The sequence below is a fragment of the Pseudophryne corroboree genome, chromosome 1 (assembly GCF_028390025.1).
Source record: "Pseudophryne corroboree isolate aPseCor3 chromosome 1, aPseCor3.hap2, whole genome shotgun sequence".
Lineage (NCBI taxonomy): Eukaryota > Metazoa > Chordata > Amphibia > Anura > Myobatrachidae > Pseudophryne > Pseudophryne corroboree.
Genome location: NC_086444.1, coordinates 33,670,229 through 33,684,218, shown reverse-complemented (window position 1 = coordinate 33,684,218; position 13,990 = coordinate 33,670,229). Strand labels below are relative to the sequence as shown.

At 49.6% G+C, this 13,990-nt stretch overlaps 1 protein-coding gene across 4 annotated transcripts in view; it reads right to left on the bottom strand.

Annotated features, from left to right (window-relative positions):
* The window catches only part of PIK3C3 (phosphatidylinositol 3-kinase catalytic subunit type 3), a 365,653-nt gene that overhangs the window by 256,850 nt on the left and 94,813 nt on the right, over positions 1-13,990 (bottom strand). For all 4 annotated transcript variants that reach the window (XM_063958224.1, XM_063958242.1, XM_063958250.1 and 1 more), the window contains one exon: positions 5,636-5,722. In XM_063958224.1, coding sequence (XP_063814294.1) covers positions 5,636-5,722 — 87 coding nt within the window. The remainder of the gene's footprint in view (positions 1-5,635; positions 5,723-13,990) is intronic.

Genomic DNA, 13,990 nt, shown 5'->3' with positions numbered 1-13,990 from the left:
AACAATACCGCCGAAGCTTCTTGTTAAGACGAGAGGCTATAATGTCGATCTGGGGTACGCCCCAAAGATCTGTTATCTCCTTGAACACCTCCTGATGGAGACCCCACTCCCCTAGATGAAGATCGTTTCTGCTGAGGAAGTCCGCTTCCCAGTTGTCTACTCCCGGAATGAAGATTGCTGACAGCGCTAACGCGTGTTTTTCTGCCCGGAGGATGATTCTTGTTACCTCTGACATTGCAGCTCTGCTCTTCGTTCCACCCTGTCGGTTTATGTAAGCCACCGTTGTCACATTGTCCAACTGTACTTGAATGGCCCGATTTCTCAGAAGATGGGCCGCTTGAAGAAGACCGTTGTAGACGGCTCTTAGTTCCAGAATGTTTATCGGCAGGCCGGCTTCCAGATTTGACCACTTTCCTTGGAAGGTTTCCCCTTGAGTGACTGCGACCCAGCCCCGGAGACTTGCATCCGTGGTTAGTAAGAACCAGTCCTGAATCCTGAACCTGCGGCCCTCCAGAAGGTGAGGCAGTTGCAGCCAAAGGAGTGAAATCCTGGCCTTTGGAGACAGACGTATTCTCTAGTGCATGTGTAGATGGGATCCCAACCACTTGTCCAGGAGATCCAGTTGGAAAGACTGAGCGTGAAACCTCCCGTATTGCAGGGCCTCGTAAGAGGCCACCATCTTTCCTAGAAGGCGAATGCACTGATGAACCGACACCCGGGTTGGCTTCAGGACATCCCGGACCATTGTTTGTATTACCAACGCTTTTTCCTCTGGAAGAAACACCCTCTGCACTTCCGTGTCGAGGATCATTCCCAGAAAGGACAACCTCCTGGTTGGTTCCAGATGTGACTTTGGAAGATTCAGGATCCAGCCATGTTCCCCGAGAAGCTGGGTCGTGAGGTGCTATGGACCGTAACAGCTTCTCCTTGGACGATGCTTTTATCAGCAAATAGTCCAGATATGGAATTATGTTCACCCCCTGTCTGCGGAGGAGAATCATCATTTCCGCCATCACCTTGGTGAACACTATCGGTGCTGTGGAGAGGCCGAATGGCAGGGCCTGGAACTGAAAATGACAGTCCAACAGTGCGAATCGAAGATAAGCGTGATGCGGCAGCCAAATCGGAATGTGGAGGTACGCATCCTTAATATCCAGGGATACCAGGAATTCCCCCTCCTCCAGACCTGATATCACTGCCCTTAGAGACTCCATTTTGAACTTGTACTCCCTCAGAAAGGGGTTTAGTGATTTTAAGTTCAGAATGGGCCTGACCGAACCAGCCGGTTTCGGTACCACGAAAAGGTTCGAATAGTAACCTTTGTTTTGCAGACGAGGTGGTACTGGCACAATGACCTGTGCCTCCACCAACTTCTGGACGGCCTCTTGACAAGCATGATTTGAAAAATCGGTGAGGAGGGAGATTTTGAAATTCCAGCCTGTACCCCTGAGACACAATATCTTGCACCCAGGGGTCCAGGCCGGATGACACCCAGACGTGACTGAAATGCCTGAGTCTCCCTCCCACCGGCCCCACCTCCGGGGCATGCAGTGCACCATCATGCGGAGGACTTTGATGTACCTGAAGCAGGTTTCTGTTCCTGGTAACCTGCAGCCACAGGTTTCTTGGACTTGGGCCGACCTCCCCGAAAGAAGGTGTTGGACGGCTTGGCCTTTCTGGGCTTGGTAGACCGAAAGGGCTGTGATGTAACTGAAGAAAAGGGTTTCTTCGGAGCAGGTGTAGCTGAGGGAAGAAAAGGTGACTTACCAGCCGTAGCCGTGGAGATCCACGTATCTAACGCTTCCCCAAAGAGAGCCTGACCTGTGTAGGGTACGGTCTCCACACTTCTCCTGGATTCCGCGTCGGCAGACCACTGGCGCAACCACAGTCCTCGACGAACTGATAGAGACATGGAAGAAATTCCCGCAGCCATGGAACCCAGGTCTTTCATGGATTCTACCAGAAATCCTGCCGAATCCTGAATGTTACGTAAAAACAATTCAACATCACATTTCTCCATAGTATCCAAGTCTTCAAGTAACATGCCTGACCACTTTACTATAGCTTTGGCAATCCAAGCACTGGCAATAGTGGGACGTAGTATTGCCCCAGAAGCCGTGTACATGGATTTGAGCTTATTATCAATTTTACGACCAGCCGGCTCTTTCAAGGTGGTAAATCCTGGAACAGGTAAAACCACCTTTTTTGAGAGTCTGGATACTGACGTGTCAACAATAGGCGGGTTTTCCCATTTTTACCTATCCTCTACCGGGAAAGGAAATGCCACCAGAACCCTTTTAGGTATCTGGAATTTTTTATCCGGATTTTCCCAAGCCCTTTCAAATATAGCATTTAATTACTTTGACGCAGGGAAGGTTAGCGAGGCTTTCTTATTATCAGTGAAGTAAGCCTCCTCAACCTGCTCAGGTGTTGTATCAGCAATATTCAACACATCATAATAGCCTCTATCATCAACTGCACCCCTTTTGCAAGAGATGCAACCCATCCCCGTCACCGTCTGCAGTGTCAGAATCGGTATCCATATCATTCTGCATGATCTGCGCAAGAGCACGTTTATGTGAATATACAGCGGGGAACCCTGATGTACCAGAACTGGGCCAGACTGCCTTAGAGTTCTGTAAAGCCTGAGTTGCAGATTCATTTTGTGCAACCCTATTTGAAATCTCCCTTGCTGGTATCTGTGCTAAACCAGTGCAATCCTGATTACATGGAATGGGATCATCCTGAGAGGACATATCCTCTGCAGCATATGACACAGAGTCCCTGGACATTGCTTAATGGAGACCACAGACACTCCACACACACACACACACACACACACACACACACACACACACACACACACACACACACACACAGGGGAGGGCAGACAGAGTTTCACCCCCAAGATTGGCAAGAGAGACACAGAGATTGGAGCCAACCCACACACAGCGCTTTTAATATAAAGGGAGACCCCCTATCAGCGCTGACTGTGCACCTCAATAGGTTACACAGTCGTTTTGCAGCCTCCCCCCCCCCCCCTTCTACAACCCCCTGGTACCATGAGAGATAGCTGGAGTTGCTGTGGAGGGACTTGCTCTTCCTCAACAGCGCTGTGCAGGCAGGAAAATGGTGCTGAACGCTGCTGGGTCCGCTCTGAGGAGAAGCTCCGTCGCCAAAATGGCGCTGTCTTCCCGCTCTTCACAAGGATTATACTGGCCTGAGGTAAAATGCTGGCTGAGATCCACGGACCCCGACAGGCTTGCTGACCAATGTAGGCGCTGGCTCAGGGCGCCCCTCACAGCGCCGCACTAAGTACCACTGAGCCTCCGGAGCGTAGTTAGTACTGCGCTCCAACCCTGTTGCCGCCATCTTCACACCAGCCCCCCGCTTGTTAGGGGGGTCGGTGACTCACTCGCCACCGATTCTTCAGCTCTGTAAGGGGTTGGCGGCATGCTGCTGGGGTGAGCGATCCCCTGTGGCGGGGAACGATCTATCCCCTCAGGAGCTCAGTGTCCAGTCAGCGGAGATAGTGGCTCAGACCCCGCATGGCGGACACTTCCCCCCCCTCCCCCCCCCTTAGTCCCACGCTGCAGGGAGGCTGTTGCCAGCAGCCTCCCTGTAAAATAATAAACTCTAAAATAAACTTTACTAGAGAAGCTCTGTAGAGCTCCCCTAGCTGTGACCGCCTCCTCCGGGCACATTTTCTAAACTGAGTCAGTAAGGAGGGTCATAGAGGGAGGAGCCAGCCCACACTCTCAAACTCTTAAAGTGCCAATGGCTCCTGGTGGACCTGTCTATAACCCATGGTACTAATGTGGACCCCAGCATCTTCTAGGACGTAAGAGAAAACAGGAGTTTGTACTTAGCGAAACCAATCAAAATGGATTTATTTATTTGCTATTCAATTGACAGGGTTAAGGTCGCAAACTTTTTTGAAACGCTCTGAAAAGGGACATGTTCCACACTATACTTGTATATAATTCGTGCCAATGCAGGCCTACCACGCAATGCCAAGACTTGCCTACTCAAGCAGCGGGTGGTGGTGTCATAAAAGCATGACTTACAGAGAATTCTAGTCAGCGCCCTGCCCACTTCACTCGGGAGGTGGGGGGCATCCAGGAGTGTGGCCAGCGTAAAGGGGAGTCAGAGAAGGTTGCGAGTACATTCTGGGAAGCATGCCCTACGACTAATAAGGCCTGGCTCCCTCACATGGACCCCCAAAGTTCTTATATAGACACGCACCTCAGGCGGCAAGCCAAATCTTATGGGCCCTACACACTGGGCGAGAATACTGAAAGATATGAACGAACTCGTTCATTAATGAATGAGATACCGTTCATATCTTTCAGTGTGGAGGCACCAGCGATGAACAATGCGTGGCTCTGCGCTCGTTCATCGCTGGTGCCCCGTCGCTTGTGCATGCAGGCCTATATGGACGATCTTGTCCATATTTGCCTGCACTGCTATGGAGCCGGACACTTCACTCCCCCCGTCACTCACTCCCCCCCCGGGCAGATCGGCGGTGGATCGCAAAGTGTGTAGGGCCCATTAGCCTACCCCATGTTAATAGATCTGCAAAAGAACGATAACAAAGCAAATGTGGCGAGAGAGATCCGGAGAAAACTACAAAGTAGGCAAAGCATGTCTGTAAAGGTGTGTGGAGGTACGCGGCGGAAGTCACCGACCCAGTCGCCGGTGCTGCCGCCATCGGCGCCGGGTGTCGGAGCGGCTGTGCGGGCGCTTGCAGAGTCCGCCGGCACCGCTGCTCATCTTTTGTAAGAGAAAAAATAAGCAAAAGTAAATCAGGGCTGATAGACAGACCCCTCTTTTAAAAGGTGCCTCCTGGCCGGCATCAAAGAAAAAACTGGCAGGCCTTGGGTTGGGGGTGGGATATAGGGGGCAGGGAGGCTGGAGCATGCTGTGAAGAACAAAGTAACTCTTTGATGACTGCATCGCTCCCTATCCATCCTATACCCAGTGTAAAGAATCCTGTGCCCCCTAGTGGACGAAAAAGAAAATGCGATTTTCTCAGAACACGTGTGAAGAGCCGCCCAAAAAGGTAAAAGAAGCCCGTCAATGCACTCGCAAATCTGGGTATGCATTCCCATGATTGCGATAGATGCGCAGAAATCGAGAACCATCAATAACTTCTGATTGCCCCATGCATATGCAGGATATACGCATCTGCAGTCGCTGCGGCGCTAAGTTTGTACATCTCACAAACGATCATTTCCATGGCAAGTGCTACGCGATGGCACTTTGCTGAGCCTACTATCGCAATACGAATGCATTTCTGCCTTTGCGCGTGCACGATACGGTGGTAGCACATGCACAGTCGTCCGATAATCGGGCAATTTGCGAATTTGCAACTGAAGATGAATATGGCCCTCAGTATATATCTGACTATTGTAATTAGGGTCTCAGTCATCCTCCCAGTGCTGTGGGATTGTGGTTAGCTCCATACAGGTATACTCTGCTATATGTGAAGGACAAGATGACATTTTACGGACACACTGAACACTTCAGTCCTCACAGTTACATAAGGAGATCTAGCTCAGCTGAAACTACTCCCATGTGTCCCCATCCTAACGAGCAATATACAGCGTCAGACAGAATCCATCTGGGCACTTACCTCATTGATCATTTCAATCTCTCGGAAGGTCAGTCTGTCCAGCCAGTCCACTTTCACCATGTGACCCTGCCGGTGAGCCTTGGTCAGCTGTAATGCAGAGCACGCACAAGTTAGAAGTGATTACCTCGCCGTTAGCACCGGCTGAACATTGGCGCATCGCATACAACGAAGCATGGCGGATACAGATTGTTACTCAGCCAGTACTATGACACTTTAATATAGTTGTGCACAAAGGTACAATACAGACAATAGTTGCAGGTATAGCGCTGCCAATCTGTTGTCCTATACTCTGTAACTAGCCTCTGAACACACAATTTAGGAAAAGTCTACAATATACCGTATAGCACAACTTAGACGAAAATCAGCGGCTAGGGATGTGGCATAGACTCTTATAGAAATAATAAGAATTTACTTACCGATAATTCTATTTCTCATAGTCCGTAGTGGATGCTGGGAACTCTGAAAGGACCATGGGGAATAGCGGCTCCGCAGGAGACTGGGCACAAAAGTAAAAGCTTTAGGACTACCTGGTGTGCACTAGTTCCTCCCCCTATGACCCTCCTCCAAGCCTCAGTTAGGATACTGTGCCCGGACGAGCGTACACAATAAGGAAGGATTTTGAATCCCGGGTAAGACTCATACCAGCCACACCAATCACACCGTACAACTTGTGTTCTGAACCCAGTTAACAGCATGATAACAGAGGAGCCTCTGAAAAGATGGCTCACAACAATAATAACCCGATTTTTGTAACAATAACTATGTACAAGTATTGCAGACAATCCGCACTTGGGATGGGCGCCCAGCATCCACTACGGACTATGAGAAATAGAATTATCGGTAAGTAAATTCTTATTATTTCTATAAGAGTCTATGCCACATCCCTAGTCCTCCTCAGCCAGGGTATCAAATTTGTAGAATTTAGCAAACGTGTTTGCCCCTGACCAAGTAGCTGCTCGGCAAAGTTGTAAAGCCGAGACCCCTCGGGCAGCAGCCCAAGATGAGCCCACTTTCCGTGTGGAATGGGCTTTTACAGATTTTGGCTGTGGCAGGCCTGCCACAGAATGTGCAAGCTGAATTGTACTACAAATCCAGCGAGCAATAGTCTGCTTAGAAGCAGGAGCACCCAGCTTGTTGGGTGCATACAAGATAAACAGCGAGTCAGATTTTCTGACTCCAGCCGTCCTGGAAACATATATTTTCAGGGCCCTGACTACGTCCAGCAACTTGGAATCCTCCAAGTCCCTAGTAGCCGCAGGTACCACAATAGGCTGGTTTAAGTGAAACGCTGAAACCACCTTAGGGAGAAATTGAGGACGAGTCCTCAATTCTGCCCTGTCCGTATGGAAAATTAGGTAAGGGCTTTTATAGGATAAAGCCGCCAATTCTGAGACACGCCTGGCTGAAGCCAGGGCTAACAGCATTACCACTTTCCATGTGAGATATTTTAAGTCCACAGTGGTGAGTGGTTCAAACCAATGTGATTTTAGGAACCCCAAAACTACATTGAGATCCCAAGGTGCCACTGGAGGCACAAAAGGAGGCTGTATATGCAGTACCCCCTTGACAAACGTCTGAACTTCAGGAACTGAAGCTAGTTCTTTCTGGAAGAAAATCGACAGGGCCGAAATTTGAACCTTAATGGACCCTAATTTTAGGCCCATAGACAGTCCTGTTTGCAGGAAATGCAGGAAACGACCCAGTTGAAATTCCTCTGTAGGGGCCTTCCTGGCCTCACACCACGCAACATATTTACGCCAAACACGGTGATAATGTTGCACAGTTACATCCTTCCTGGCTTTGATCAGGGTAGGGATGACTTCATCCGGAATGCCTTTTTCCTTCAGGATCCGGCGTTCAACCGCCATGCCGTCAAACGCAGCCGCGGTAAGTCTTGGAACAGACAGGGTCCCTGCTGGAGCAGGTCCTTTCTTAGAGGTAGAGGCCACGGGTCCTCCGTGAGCATCTCTTGAAGTTCCGGGTACCAAGTCCTTCTTGGCCAATCCGGAGCCACGAGTATAGTCCTTACTCCTCTCCTTCTTATGATTCTCAGTACCTTGGGTATGAGAGGCAGAGGAGGGAACACATACACTGACTGGTACACCCACGGTGTTACCAGAGCGTCCACAGCTATTGCCTGAGGGTCCCTTGACCTGGCGCAATATCTGTCCAGTTTTTTGTTGAGGCGGGACGCCATCATGTCCACCTTTGGTTTTTCCCAACGGTTCACAATCATGTGGAAGACTTCTGGGTGAAGTCCCCACTCCCCCGGGTGGAGGTCGTGTCTGCTGAGGAAGTCTGCTTCCCAGTTGTCCACTCCCGGAATGAACACTGCTGACAGTGCTATCACATGATTTTCCGCCCAGCGAAGAATCCTTGCAACTTCCGTCATTGCCCTCCTGCTTCTTGTGCTGCCCTGTCTGTTTACGTGGGCGACTGCCGTGATGTTGTCCGACTGGATCAACACCGGCTGACCCTGAAGCAGAGGCCTTGCCTGACTTAGGGCATTGTAAATGGCCCTTAGTTCCAGGATATTTATGTGAAGTGACGTTTCCATGCTTGACCACAAGCCCTGGAAATTTCTTCCCTGTGTGACTGCTCCCCAGCCTCTCAGGCTGGCATCCGTGGTCACCAGGACCCAGTCCTGAATGCCGAATCTGCGGCCCTCTAGAAGATGAGCACTCTGCAACCACCACAGGAGAGACACCCTTGTCCTTGGAGACAGGGTTATCCGCTGATGCATTTGAAGATGCGATCCGGACCATTTGTCCAGCAGATCCCACTGAAAAGTTCTTGCGTGGAATCTGCCGAATGGAATCGCTTCGTAAGAAGCCACCATTTTTCCCAGGACACTTGGCCTGGTTTTAGGAGGTTCCCGACTAGGTCGGATAACTCCCTGGCTTTCTCCTCCGGGAGAAACACCTTTTTCTGGACTGTGTCCAGAATCATCCCTAGGAACAGCAGACGTGTCGTCGGAATCAGCTGCGATTTTGGAATATTTAGAATCCACCCGTGCTGTCGTAGTACTACTTGAGATAGTGCTACTCCGACCTCTAACTGTTCCCTGGACCTTGCCCTTATCAGGAGATCGTCCAAGTAAGGGATAATTAAGACGCCTTTTCTTCGAAGAAGAATCATCATTTCGGCCATTACCTTGGTAAAGACCCGGGGTGCCGTGGACAATCCAAACGTCAGCGTCTGAAACGGATAGTGACAGTTCTGTACCACAAACCTGAGGTACCCTTGGTGAGAAGGGCAAATTGGGACATGGAGGTAAGCATCCTTGATGTCCAGAGAGACCATATAGTCCCCTTCTTCCAGGTTCGCTATCACTGCTCTGAGTGACTCCATCTTGAATTTGAACCTTTGTATGTAAGTGTTCAAGGATTTCAGATTTAAAATAGGTCTCACCGAGCCGTCCGGCTTCGGTACCACAAACAGCGTGGAATAATACCCCTTTCCCTGTTGTAGGAGGGGTACCTTGATTATCACCTGCTGGGAATACAGCTTGTGAATGGCTTCCAATACCGCCTCCCTGTCGGAGGGAGACGTTGGTAAAGCAGACTTCAGGAACCGGCGAGGGGGAGACGTCTCGAATTCCAATTTGTACCCCTGAGATACTACCTGCAGGATCCAGGGGTCCACTTGCGAGTGAGCCCACTGCGCGCTGAAATTCTTGAGACGGGCCCCCACCGTGCCTGAGTCCGCTTGTAAGGCCCCAGCGTCATGCTGAGGACTTGGCAGAAGCGGGGGAGGGCTTCTGTTCCTGGGAAGAGGCTGCCTGCTGCAGTCTTTTTCCCCTTCCTCTGCCCCGGGGCAGATATGAGTGGCCTTTTGCCCGCTTGCCCTTATGGGGACGAAAGGACTGAGCCTGAAAAGACGGTGTCTTTTTCTGCTGAGAGGTGACCTGGGGTAAAAAGGTGGATTTCCCAGCCGTTGCCGTGGCCACCAGGTCCGATAGACCGACCCCAAATAACTCCTCCCCTTTATACGGCAATACTTCCATATGCCGTTTGGAATCCGCATCACCTGACCACTGTCGCGTCCATAACCCTCTTCTGGCAGAAATGGACAGCGCACTTACTCTTGATGCCAGAGTGCAAATATCCCTCTGTGCATCTCGCATATATAGAAATGCATCCTTTAAATGCTCTATAGTCAATAATATACTGTCCCTGTCCAGGGTATCAATATTTTCAGTCAGGGAATCCGACCAAGCCACCCCAGCACTGCACATCCAGGCTGAGGCGATTGCTGGTCGCAGTATAATACCAGTATGTGTGTATATACTTTTTAGGATATTTTCCAGCTTCCTATCAGCTGGTTCCTTGAGGGCGGCCGTATCAGGAGACGGTAACGCCACTTGTTTTGATAAGCGTGTGAGCGCCTTATCTACCCTAGGGGGTGTTTCCCAACGCGCCCTAACCTCTGGCGGGAAAGGGTATAATGCCAATAATTTTTTAGAAATTAGCAGTTTTTTATCGGGGGAAACCCACGCTTCATCACACACCTCATTTAATTCATCTGATTCAGGAAAAACTACGGGTAGTTTTTTCACACCCAACATAATACCCTTTTTTGTGGTACTGGTAGTATCAGAAATGTTCAAAACCTCCTTCATTGCCGTGATCATGTAACGTGTGACCCTACTGGAAAATACGTTTGTTTCCTCACCGTCGACACTGGAGTCAGTGTCCGTGTCTGGGTCTGTGTTGACCATCTGAGGTAACGGGCGCTTTAGAGCCCCTGACGGTGTTTGAGACGCCTGTACAGGTAATAACTGATGTGCCGGCTGTCTCATGTCGTCAACAGTCTTTTGTAAAGTGCTGACGCTATCACGTAATTCCTTCCATAAGACCATCCAGTCAGGTGTCGACTCCCTAGGGGGTGACATCACTATTACAGGCAATTGCTCCGCCTCCATACCATTTTCCTCCTCATACATGTCGACACAACGTACCGACACACAGCACACACACAGGGAATGCTCTGATAGAGGACAGGACCCCACTAGCCCTTTGGGGACACAGAGGGAGAGTTTGCCAGCACACACCAGAGCGCTATATATATACAGGGATAACCTTATATAAGTGTTTTTCCCTTATATAGCTGCTGTATTGATTTATCTGCCAAATTAGTGCCCCCCCTCTCTTGTTTTACCCTGTTTCTGTAGTGCAGGACTGCAGGGGAGAGTCAGGGAGCTTCCCTCCAACGGAGCTGTGAGGGAAAATGGCGCCAGTGTGCTGAGGAGATAGGCTCCGCCCCCTTCTCGGCGGCCTTTCTCCCGCTTTTTTAAGGAAAAATTGGCAGGGGTTAAATGCATCCATATAGCCCAGGAGCTATATGTGATGTATTTTTTTGCCATCTAAGGTGTTTTTATTGCGTCTCAGGGCGCCCCCCCCCAGCGCCCTGCACCCTCAGTGACCGGAGTGTGAAGTGTGCTGAGAGCAATGGCGCACAGCTGCGGTGCTGTGCGCTACCTTATTGAAGACAGGACGTCTTCTGCCGCCGATTTCCCGGACCTCTTCAGTCTTCTGGCTCTGTAAGGGGGCCGGCGGCGCGGCTCTGGGACCCATCCATGGCTGGGCCTGTGATCGTCCCTCTGGAGCTAATGTCCAGTAGCCTAAGAAGCCCAATCCACTCTGCACACAGGTGAGTTTGCTTCTTCTCCCCTTAGTCCCTCGGTGCAGTGAACCTGTTGCCAGCAGGATTCACTGAAAATAAAAAACCTATACTTAAACTTTTTCACTAAGCAGCTCAGGAGAGCCACCTAGTGTGCACCCTTCTCAGTCGGGCACAAAAATCTAACTGAGGCTTGGAGGAGGGTCATAGGGGGAGGAGCCAGTGCACACCAGGTAGTCCTAAAGCTTTTACTTTTGTGCCCAGTCTCCTGCGGAGCCGCTATTCCCCATGGTCCTTTCGGAGTTCCCAGCATCCACTAGGACGTCAGAGAAATGGCAGTGCCCACTGGATAAATAAACCCTGACTAAGCAGATATGTTGGAAAAACAAAACCATGCAGGTTAGCATCTGATAAAAGAGAATAACAGGATTAGGGTCAGCCTCACTATGGCACGTCCCTGTAAAAATTACATAGACCATTTAAAAACGTGCGCACGACTGATACACACAGAGACTGAAAGTAAAATACAGTTTGATTGGGGCATAGAAATATTAAAACCATTTATTAAAAAATAGTAACAAATACCTTAAAAAATAAAACATTGACTGAAATGTTTGAAAGCGTAAGAGAAACATTTATTGTAGCCCCCACAACGGCTGGTTCTGAGGTGACAGAGCGACAAGCAGAGACCACGATGGGCTACATGTGACCCACAATTGCTCACATACAGCTGCGGGTCAGTAACATGCGACGGGATGGAGTAAAATACCGGCAGTCGCCAGGCGACGGCTGGACCAGTGTGTAGACTACAGCTCACCAATAGGAAACTCCCAGGGAACCTAGATTGTAGCTTCTCATGATTACACACAGGAATATCAGGTGGACTCTAAAAATGTAATACGTATCAATTTCCAAGTCATCACTTTCCCCTCAGTCGCTGCCTGTTCCCTGAAGACCCCAAATCTCAGCTCATTTTACCAGGATTAGGATCCCAGCTGCAGACGCTGATTGCTAAGTCCTGGTGTATAGTGACCTAAGTAATGTGATCACAATACGGGACTGACACTGAGACAGAGGCTGCAGCATCTCTGTGCGTCTATTGGGGGTCATTCCGAGTTGTTCGCTCGCAAGCTGCTTTTAGCAGCTTTGCACACGCTAAGCCGCCGCCTACTGGGAGTGAATCTTAGCTTATCAAAATTGCGAACGAAAGATTAGCAGAATTGCGAATAGACACTTCTTAGCAGTTTCTGAGTAGCTCCAGACTTACTCGGCATCTGCGATCAGTTCAGTCAGTTTCGTTCCTGGTTTGACGTCACAAACACACCCAGCGTTCGCACAGACACTGCTCCGTTTCTCCAGCCACTCCCGCGTTTTTCCCAGAAACTGTAGCGTTTTTTCGCACACACCCATAAAACGGCCAGTTTCCGCCCAGAAACACCCACTTCCTGTCAATCACATTACGATCACCAGAACGAAGAAAAAACCTCGTAATGCCGTGAGTAAAATACCTAACTGCATAGCAAATTTACTTGGTGCAGTCGCACTGCGGACATTGCGCATGCGCAGTAGCGACTAATCGCTCCGTTGCGAGAAAAAAATAACGAGCGAACAACTCGGAATGACCCCCTCTGTCTATATCGCTACTATGACTTTATGATAATGCAGATACACGCCCTCCCCTGGTGTACAGCCGTGTGTCGGCATGTGTATGGGCTGAGACTCCCACTGTGAGCATCTATAGACGCTGTAATACCGGTACACGCCCTCCCCTGGTGTACAGCCGTGTGTCGGCATGTGTAAGGGCTGAGACTCCCACTGTGATCATCTATAGACATTGTAATACCGGTACACGCCCTCCCCTGGTGTACAGCCATGTGTCGGCATGTGTAAGGGCTGAGCTCCCACTGTGATCATCTATAGACGCTGTAATACCGGTACACGCCCTCCCCTGGTGTACAGCCGTGTGTCGGCATGTGTAAGGGATGAGCTCACACTGAGTATCTATAGACACTGTAATACCGCTACACGCCCTCCCCTGGTGTACAGCCGTGTGTCTGCATGTGTAACATAGAAACATAGAATTTGACGGCAGATAAGAACCACTTGGCCCATCTAGTCTGCCCCTTTTACTTTTTATCCTTTAGGTAATCTCAACCCTTTTGAACCTTAATTATGTGTAAGGATATTCATATGCCTATCCCAAGCATGTTTAAATTGCTCTACAGTCTTAGCCTCTACCACCTCTGATGGGAGTCTATTCCACTTATCCACTACCCTTTCTGTGAAGTCATTTTTCCTTAAATTTCCCCTGAACCTGCCTCCCTCCAGTTTCAGTGTATGTCCTCGAGTTCTAATACTTCTCTTCCTTTGAAGAATGTTTTCCTCCTGAACTTTGTTAAAACCTTTGGTATATTTGAAAGTTTCTATAATGTCTCCCCTTTCCCTTCTCTCCTCCATACTATACATGTTAAGATCTTTTAGCCTTTCCGGGTAAGTTTTGTGATGTCGGCCATGCACCATTTTAGTTGCCCTTCTTTGTACACTGTCTAATGTATTTATATCCTTCTGGAGATATGGTCTCCAGAACTGGACACAGTATTCCAGATGAGGCCGCACCAATGACCTATACAGTGGCATTATTACTTCTCTTTTCCTGCTACTGATTCCTCTTCCTATGCAACCAAGCATCTGACTTGCCTTTCTCATTGCTTTGTTGCATTGCTTTCCTGCCTT